This window comes from Nilaparvata lugens, chromosome 1 (genome assembly GCF_014356525.2).
Source record: "Nilaparvata lugens isolate BPH chromosome 1, ASM1435652v1, whole genome shotgun sequence".
NCBI classification, from domain to species: Eukaryota; Metazoa; Arthropoda; class Insecta; order Hemiptera; family Delphacidae; genus Nilaparvata; species Nilaparvata lugens.
In genome coordinates this window covers 39,496,233-39,506,797 of record NC_052504.1, presented here as the reverse complement: position 1 = coordinate 39,506,797, position 10,565 = coordinate 39,496,233, and the positions used below count along the sequence as shown (strand labels likewise).

The 10,565-nt window shown below is 37.0% G+C and overlaps 1 protein-coding gene across 4 annotated transcripts in view; it reads left to right on the top strand.

The window, feature by feature from the left end:
- LOC111048052 (ATP-dependent RNA helicase DDX54) overlaps positions 1-10,565 on the top strand; it is an 82,403-nt gene that overhangs the window by 515 nt on the left and 71,323 nt on the right. For all 4 annotated transcript variants that reach the window (XM_039433442.1, XM_039433433.1, XM_039433448.1 and 1 more), the window contains exons 2-3: positions 270-461; positions 7,257-7,424. In XM_039433442.1, the coding sequence (XP_039289376.1) occupies positions 270-461; positions 7,257-7,424 (360 nt within the window). The remainder of the gene's footprint in view (positions 1-269; positions 462-7,256; positions 7,425-10,565) is intronic.

Genomic DNA, 10,565 nt, shown 5'->3' with positions numbered 1-10,565 from the left:
TGTCACTGGGTCATTTATTGGTTGTTATTTTGCCAATAATCATTAAACTTTTATAATTTGAAATGCAAATTAGGCCTAAATCATCTATCTGAAAATTATTTACAAGGTTTCCATATATAATTTCACTGGTTTTCAACCTACGGTGTACAAAATACTATTTTTGGTTCTGCACTCCTGTATTGACAAATAAGGATATTTTTACATATTCATCTATGTACTTAACTGTAATTTTCCAATACTTGCATCTTATTAACATTTTTATTTTTTAGATGGAAGCTGAAACAAGCGTTATTGGCTTTGGTGAGGAAATTAATAATGATGTGTCTGATTTGAAGAAAGGTAACATCTCAAATGCTTCCAACAAAAAACAAGGTGGCTTCCATGTGTTTGGTCTCAGCCATCAGGTGATAAAAGGAATTCAAAAGAAAGGATACAAAATTCCGACTCCTATTCAAAGAAAGGTGAGCAGATTTTGTAATTTTACTTATAAATATGTAATTGCTTCGGATGATTTGAATCCATAGCAGAATCTACATAAAATGGAAATTATTGCAAGGCATAAATGTGCCGCCTAGCATTTTATCTCTTAGAGTGTACCAACCGTGATCAACAATTTTGGATAAGTGCTGAACTCGGGTTGAATTAATTTTTTCTTGTTTATCAGTTAGGTATTTATTCTCATATGTCATTGGTTATGATAAAGATTCAAGATTCGTTTATTGTCAGAACATTAAAAACAATAATGCAAGACATCGTCAAAAAATATACAAACAATCACAATTTTAAAAATTTATCACAGGTCAAAGAATTACATCACATTATTTAGTATTTCAAACTGTAAGGTTAGCAGTTACAACAAATTTTACATCAATATATCACAGGTCATAAAAATTACATCACATTATTTATGCATTACATCAAGTCATTTATACTGTAAGGACAGCAGTCAATTAAAATATTTTTTACACAAATTTTGAACTGTCTTATTTCAAGCTCTTTTATTTCAACTGGTAACTTATTGTAAATTCTTTTTCCAAACTCAACAAAACTATTCAACATAAAGTGGTAGTTACACTGAGTTCTTCTGAGTGCTGTAGCCTGTCTAGTAAAATGGCTGTGAACATTACTATTGATTGGAAAACTGTTTACATTTTTCTTTGTGTACTTGATACTTACTTGATACTTGTTGTTGTCGAAGACTGGGGATTCCAGATAGACAGTGTCATAAACAAGGTTGGTTGGTAGCCATTTTGGCTAGTCGTTGGAGTAGAACTGATTCAAAAAACGGGCTCGTCCTCAAGCTCAGCAAATGAGTAGAGTGGCCTGTCGTTCAGCTTCAGCTTCACTGTGCTAAGCAGTTTATCTCTTGGTAAATTTCTCACTTCGCTGGGCAGCCTGTTGAACATTCGAAGGCTGCTGCAGGGTAGCTGTTGTAGGTGCCGCTCAATCGTGTGTGGGATGCCTCAAGGTCAGCAGCTCGGCGCGTATTGTGGCTGTGGATTTCATCTCTTCTCGTCCAGTCTTCCTGGTTGTCCATCAGGTGTGATAGTGAGCAGAATACTTACTGACTGTAGATGGTGAGGATCCCCATACCCTTGGAGAGAGGTTTACAGTGGTCCCTACTTCCCGAGAATGTGATTGTTCGGACTGCTCTTTTTTGGAGGAGCAGCACATCCTTTGCTGCTGGTACATGTCCCCACAGGATCAGTCCATACATGATGTGGCTGTGAAAGAGGGAGTGGTATGCCATCACCAAACTATCCCTGTCTGCCATATGTCTCAGCTTTTTTAGCATGTATATTACCCTGGAAAGCTTTCGACACACTTCTGACACATGGTGACTCCATCTCAGCCTTCCATCCAGCCAGAAGCCAAGCAACTTGACCGGATCTGCCTCCTGCCGTCGCAGTGAGCAAATGAGGGTATTTGTTTTGTCCTCATTCAGCTTTAGTTTGTTTGCTGAGAACCACTTTTTTGCGCTGCATAGCCGTTCTGCAGATCTTGTAATGGCCTCATCACTTGTTGGACCTCTCGCTGTTATTGTAGTGTCATCTGCAAAAATCACTGCTTCCTCGTTTGCTGTGAAATCATTCATGAGGAGAATAAACAGCAAGGGTCCCAACACTGAACCCTGTGGTACACCATGCTCTACTCTCCTGATTCTTGAAGTCGCTCACTTTATTGAAATAGCTTGCATTCTATTTTGCAAGTAGTTTACAATTGTTTTTAGCACGGTCCCTTTCATGCCATACATTTCAAGCTTTTTGATGAGTAAGTCATGCGGCACACAATCAAAAGCCTTACTCAGGTCGCACATTGTGAGGGCCAGGGCTTCACCACCCTCAAAGGCACTTTGTATCTTGCTGGTCAGGGTGAGCAATGCACTTGTAGTTGAGCGCCCATTTCTGAAGCCATGTTGGGATTTTGCCAGGATTTCGTTCCCCTCCCGAAGTTTTGTGAGTTGCACCTTCATTTCTGTCTCAATGACCTTGGACAAAATTGGGACTATTGATATTGGTCGAAAATTAGATGGGATGCTGGTGTCACCTTTCTTGTGAATCGGTATTGTTCTTGAAATCTTCAGTAGATCTGGGAACTTACCCACACTGAGACAATCATTTATTTCCCTTGCAATTGGTCTTGCTATTAAGTGTGCTGTGGATTTCAAGATAAATGTTGACAGGCCATAAATGTCCTGTGTTTTGGAGTTCTTCAATCCTCTGATAATGTTCTGTATCCTCCATGGGTTAACCTCCTTTCACACATACATACTTACACCATCTCTGGTGTTGATGCCAACAACTGGATCGTGGTCGCCTGTTTCGTCCAGGTCCTTCAACACATTACCAGCAGCCTCAACAAAATAATTGTTGAAATCGTCTGGGCTGAGTGGAGAGTCTACCTGGGGCTTCTTTGGACGATGTTCGTTGATCACATCCCAGGCCGCTTTGCACTTGTTGTCTGCATTCATGATGATGTTGGCTGTGTTCTCTTTGCCTGTCTGACATTCCTTCGGTACTCATTGTTTACTCTCAGGTAGAGCCTGTAGCTGTTTTGTCTCTTTTCTTGTGTTTTGGCTGTCTTGTATTGATGGTTTAGCAGCATCACTATGTTTTTCTGCCTACAGAGATCCCCTGCGAACCATGTTCTCTCGTTTGAAGTGTGGCACAGTGGACCTCTATTGAGTCTTGTGGATTTCCTCATTAATTTAGGGCATACAGAGTTGAAAGCGCTTATGTACCCAGTAATCAATATATCAAATGTCAGTTCTGGATGTGAGGTGCTGAATATTTGATTCCAATTTATGCTGCTCAATTTCTGACAGAGCTCTGGAATTTGCTCTTCTCTGACTACTCTGGTGTAGGAGCTGTAATTTGATTTCCATGCAGCCTCTGATGCAATTTCACCTTTTCCAGCCTCCTGTTGGATCTGGAAGACAACCGCGCAGTGGTCTGAAATCATGGGGTCAACTACTTTAACTGTATAATCCCAGGAATCCATATTTGTTAGAAATGTGTCCAGGCATGCAGTTTCTCTTGTTGGAAGGTGACTGGCTACAAACAATCCATGATGACGCAAAAGGTTTGTGAAACTGTCTCTCATCCTGGATGGTGTCTCGAGATGTATGTTAAAGTCACCTCCTATCATCACACTACTTTTGTGGGTTTTTATAAAAAATGATAGGAACTCATCAAACAATGTCAGGAATTGATCAAAGTCCCCATCTGGGGATCGATATACTGTGACTGCAATTATGTCATAATCGACTAAATGTACACTTCAGGTTTCTTTGCAGATAAACAGCTGCTCCTCCATTCCTATGTAAATTTCTAGTGAATATACTTCCCAGCTTTAGTGATTTGATGCTACTGTAGATTTCAATCTCCTCCTCCCTCAGCCAATGTTCAGTTATGCATACTATACTGGGGTCCAATTCGTCCACGAAAATTTAAAGGACATCATTTTTCGTTCTGAGACACTACATTTAAAAGTATGATCTTGAGTGTATCATAGTGTCTCTGTTCCATCCAAGGTGTTGGTGAGCCTACCTTAGTGTCCCCCCCTGCGTCTTTCTGAATAAAACACGTCTCAGAGTGACATATTTTGGCCATTTGGTGCTGTCCATTATTGAGTCTTTCATGTCATATTCAACACCCAGTTTAAAGCTGCAGTACGACTCGCTTTTACTCACAAGTTTTTCGATTGTAAAAATACAATTTGGAAATGTCCTGGTCAAAAATCTTTCAACATCCTCATTGGGGGTACCCCTCTTAATTTTCCCCAGGTGGAACCATGCTCTCTTTTCTCCAACAAGAGTAGACAGTAATTCTACATCTTTTGGGGTTGTATTTGACCCTATTATTGTCTTGTTTGCCACATTCACAGTTTTCCTGTTTGCTCTTGTAGCTCTGGCATAGTTCATTTTTGTCTCAGTCATATTTTTTAATGAGTCATCATCTTTAGATAATACAGCCACTTGATAATCTAGTGGGATAGTCTTTTTGGTTCTATATTTTCTGTTTGATGCTATCTTCCACTCGGATTCATCATTTTCTTTACACTTAATTGAAGAAAAACTATGGTTATTTACATTTTCTTCAAGTCTATCGCTTCCCTGTTGCAGAGAATAGTCAAATAATGGAGAATCTATTTCATTTATTTTATTATTTGAAGCAGTGGTTGGAGGAAAATTGGAGTTAGCAACCTCTGGGTCTGGATCAACTTCATTGGGTAATTTTACTTGGACAATTGAGTCGTCCTTGTTTTTGTTGACATCAACGTCGTCACTATCCGGTCGATCATTGCCCTTTGTCGATAATTTATTGTCACATTTAACCAGGTCGATATTCACTATCGACTTTCTTCGAACTGTCGACTTATTTCGCTGACTTCGAAGGCTGTGGCTGGTGGGAAGTTTTGTTCCTACACGCTCGTTAAAGTTCGATTTCAAACAGACAGCTGGTTTAACAACGTGTTTTGAACTGTTACTGTTTTCGTCACGCATATTTTTCAATTTTAAGTCTATTAAAATGTCAATCTTTTCTAATAGATCATTATTAAAAGACCTAACTAAATTTAGTTTTGTGTCCATTTTGTCTACCTTTGTTGATATGGATAGAAAGTCGTCAAAATTTAGCTTCCTCAATGAAGCTAACCTATTATCACAGACTCCACAGTGCCACTTCACAATGTCCCCAAGTGATTGGATCTTCACGTAATTATCATTAGAAATTTTCATACACTTCGCGTGAGACACTTTTTCGCAAAATAAATCACAAAAAATTGCGTCTTCATTTTCTTTTATGGTTTTAACACAGACACCACACGGCGAGTTTGCAACCTCTTCCACTGCCATCTTGACTTCATAATGCATTCGAAAGCATACAGTGCAGTAATTGTCATGATTCTTAGGCTCTTAAACAATGGTTTACAATGGGTTCTACTATCCTTATTACAAATTACTCTAATAGCTCTCTTTTGTAATATAAAAAGTTTCTTCACATTTGAATATCTCCCCCATGCAACAATGCCATATATGCCAAATGAGACTGAATATATGCATGATAAACAGCAATCAACACATCAAGACTAACAATATGCCTTAATCTGCTAAGCATAAAAATACCTCTAGACACCTTACTACACAATAAGCTGACTTGCTTTTCCCACTTTAAATTATTTTGTAATGTGATGCCTAGAAACTTCACATGATTAATACTAGATCGGCCACTTAAATCAAATTTTAACATATTGACAATCTTCATGCTGTCAATATTCAAAAATAACTACACATAACATATGGTAATGCAAACAATGTGCGTAATAATTTATAAATGAACAATGCAAAACATTTTAGTTATATTTCTGTAATTCCGCATATGTGTGCCAACGAAGGCCAATGTCGGCCAGCGCCAATGTGTGGATGGGTGGTTTGCCAGTGCTGGCCTTCATTCACTTACTTTGAATTATCAGGCTGGGCTAGCGACTAGGCCAACATGTAGATGCGGCATAAAAGTAAAAAGAACAAAAGCAGTTTCATCTTACTAGAGCTTTCCAACTATAAGTTCATTCTTCAATTAGCCAATCCTTAGCCCTCTTACTGAATAGGCCATGTGGCTGCGCTTTCTTTAACTTGATTGGCAACGAATTATAAAACATCCAACTCATTTGTTCTGTACTCAGCTTATAAAATCTTGTACGGTGATGCTGAAGTCTTACAACATTCCTCGACCCAATGGAATGAATGTGTATGTGGGAGCCTGTTGTCCAACTGTCATGCTACTTGTAGGCAAAGATAGCCAAGTGATGAATCTAAGAGAGCGGGAACTCATGATTCATGATGATTTAAAGATAGATCGACAAGAAAATATATATTCGGCTTTCTGATAGTTATTTTTTGAGCCACGATTGTTGCAATCCCGCGAAATCAGTAATAAAGTCTGGAAATAGCTTATCTCTATCATATAGGATGCATACGCTAGTAGGGAAAGCATGGGATAGGACACGCTGTGCTGGATTTAACTGTCAGTTCAAATCAGTCGTCCTCGTAGTTTTGTTCCATCAAGATAGAGTCTCTCCGTTTGAATTAAAACATTTTTCAAAACGATAGCTCCAGGTCCTACTACACTAGCACCTACTACGTTCCTCGAAGCCTCGTTTCCATTGCCACAGATTTGAAGCATTAACATGACTGGATTTTGCATAATGGCAACATGTAGTAATGGAAGGTCTGTAACATTATGTGACTGCAGTTTCTCGGCACAACATGAGCCAGACCAATGTTCCGCACGACAAGCTGTGCAATGGTTTCGTATTTCAGTGTCGAGCGCTCTTGCTATGACTCATTACTTTTTCTGAAAGTCTAACCTTCTTAAAAATGTAGGTAGGACACTTCTGATTCCATATTCGGATTGAGCACCCCAAAATTCATTATGCCCTATGCCAATTTCCGAAAATACCGGAAAATAAGGGGTTTTGGTTGCTCTTATTTGATAAGATTCAAGAAATTCCTCTTCAAGCACTGTCTCCTGAATTTGAGAAGCTAGGAATGAATTCTGTGTAAGTAATCAACATTCCAGAAGAATTCTGTGATTATCATCTTTTGCAAGCTTTCATCATAGAACTTTTAGTTTACGATGTATTATGTCTAACGATACAGTACCTATATGATTCTCTGTGATAATGTGGTCCTGTCTTCGTCATCTACTCATAGAATACATCATAGGCCATATATCTTATTTATTCATATTTTGCAGACTATACCTCTGGTACTCGAGGGACGAGATGTTGTTGCTATGGCCAGAACTGGAAGTGGTAAAACTGCCTGTTTTCTTATTCCACTGTTTGAAAAACTGAAACGTCGCTCAATGAAAACTGGAGTGCGAGCATTGATACTGTCACCAACCAGGGAGCTGGCAATCCAGGTATGTTGCAAATGATTAGGCTATTGCTTCATTCTCATAGTAAAAGTAATCGATTTCTTATAATAACGAGTATCTTTCAACCCATTTGAGTATAAATTGAGTTGAACATTGTGACGATTCGTTATAGTGGCTACTTCAAAAACTAATTTTTTAAATCATATTATGAAAAATCAAGGCAGAAGCAGCAAACAATCTCTAAATGAAAAAATCTGGTGTGGTACACTCACACAACTTTCCTTGCTCATATTTGAAACTACGATCAGACTTCTGTATATGTGTATATATAATTGTTTTCAAAGTACTTTTTCTTTGTGTGAATTGTGAAATTCGATGATTTTTTTAGTCGTCATTTTTTTAAAGTCGTCAAAACAGCTGTTCTACAGATGAAATATCTCGACTATGTGTTCTTTTTATGAACTGCGCTACCTACCTACCTCATGCACGAGAAGGAGGTTACTAAGTCCATTTCCCAAGGATGGGGTGGACCCCCCATTGGTTTCCCAGAAAGGAGACTCATGCCAGTTGATAGAGCTGATAAATAACTATACAGGGTATGAATTTGAAAAAAATCGGTCAAGTTATTTTTGAGAAAATCGTGAAAAACATGGTTTTTTAGTAATTATCCGCCATTTTTCTCAAGAATATTACGGAGCTCCTGCAATTTTCCCAGGAAAAAAACTCATGTCATTTGATAGGGCTTATGAATAGTTTAAATGATCCATAGATAGGGCTATCCTTGGTTTAAATTTGAAGAAAATCGTTAAAGCCGTTTTCGAGAAAACTGTGAAAAACCTGGTTTTTTAGTCATTATCCGCCATTTTTCTCAAGAATATTACGGAGCTCATGGAATTTTCCCAGAAATGAGACTCATGCCAGTTGATAGTGCTTATGAATATCTATCCATGGTATGAATTTGAAGAAAATCGTTAGAGCCGTTTTCGAGAAAACGGTGAAAAACATGGATTTTTAGTCATTATCCGCCATTTTTCTCAAGAATATTAAGGAGCTCCTGAAATTTTCCCAGAAATGAGACTCATGCCAGTTGATAGGGCTTATAAATAGCTATCCATGGTATAAATTTGAAGGAAATCGTTAGAGCCGTTTTCGAGAAAACCGTGAAAAACATGGATTTTTAGTCATTATCCGCCATTTTTCTCAAGAATATTACGGAGCTCCTGAAATTTTCCCAGAAATGAGACTCATGTCAGTTGATATGGCTTATAAATAGCTATCCATGGTATGAATTTGAAGAAAATCGTTAGAGCCGTTTTCGAGAAAAACGTGAAAAACATGGTTTTTTAGTAATTATCCGCCATTTTTTCCGCCATCTTGAATTGGATTTTATTGAATTTCTTATTGTCGGATCCTCATGGTATAAGGACCTTAAGTTTAAAATTTCAAGTCAATCGGTTAATTAGGAATGGAGTTATCGTGTTCACAGACACACACACACACACACACACACACACACACACACACACACACACACACACACACACACACACACACACACACACACACACACACACACAGACCAACACCCAAAAATCATTTTTTTTTTTGGTCTCAGGGGACCTTGAAACGTATAGAAAACATGAAATTAGGGTACCTTAATTTTTTTTGGAAAGCAATACTTTCCTTACCTATGGTAATAGGGCAAGGAAAGTAAAAAGCAATACTTTCCTTACCTATGGTAATAGGTACCGTTACTGATAATAATATCAGATTGAATCGGTCTCTTCCAGTAAATCAATTGAGAAATTATATTACTTATTATATTATTTATTCTATTAATTATAAAATTATTATATTACAATCGCATTTGTAGGTTAAGGAAATGTTGTGGTAAACCTAATAACCTAAAACGTTTGAATGCTTAGAACACTAGTATAGAGTTGAGATCAATCAGACCTGCGTATTATATAATATAATGTGATAGCATGCCATTATTTGTGAATTATTATTTTTTGTTATTGTGTAGAAAAGGAAAAAGGAATCTATAATAATAAGTTAATCGAAATCATTGGCACAATAAATGAGTTTATTCTTGAAAAACAAATTATAAAAAAGATATATTATGCTGATGTACAGTAACAACAAAAAGGTTATAAATACTCTTTGTATGTAAGTCTACATTGACGAACGGTATTATTCAATTTAATTACATTTATTGTTTGGATTATCAACAAATAAATATTAAATAGAAGCGATCTTGTTAGATTTATTCCTCTTTGCATGAACAACCAATCAGAGGATAAAGATAGGGATACCAAAATTTGAATTGTTGAGATGCAACACAGAATGTCGAGATCTCTGTTATTATAATTTTATTTATTATTATAATTCACCTACACTGTTGGAATTGAATTATATTTATGTTTTAATGTATTTATTTGTCTTGTAAGTCAGGGAATTGAATGTAAACAAAGGAACTATTTTTCATAAAAATATGACGTGTGCACTACGTCACTCAGCTACAACCAATAGCAATTGTCTTATGCAAATTAGAAACAGAGAGATTCAAAGAATTGTAAGCTCAATTCGTGGAAGGAGACTTCTTCTTCTCTAGCACTGACCTTGCCCTAGTCACACGTTCCTAGTAAACTTGCATTTTTGTTGAAAAATTTTATGTAAATTGCTTTTCTAATTGTTTGTTTGTTAATTTAATGTTAATTGTAAAGTTCCTTTGGTTTGTAAAAATAATCATTAACGTAAAATACCCGATTGAATCTACATGAATCGCCGAGTAATATACCAGCAACACGTTCTACTTGGAGGCCAGAAAATCCAGCACATGGCAGAGGAATAATTATTTGCGAACCAAGAAAAAAGGAGTCGCGTGAGTTGATAAATTGGGGCCCCATCTACGATTCATAAGTGATATAAATTCTAGAGAAAATTAATGGTCATGACCAGATTGCAATCAGGGAAAATCCAACGTTAATCTACATTATAATAATCATCATTAAATTAAATTAATTTATAATCTGTTTATCGATCAAGCTATTCCAAAGCAGAACTCACGACCCTGTAATTATCATTTTATCATATTATTTTCTTCGGTTTTTTAAATAATTATTAAATTGTAAATGGTACATGTCTGGTATTGTTAAACCAGAACACGTTATACTGATCACCACT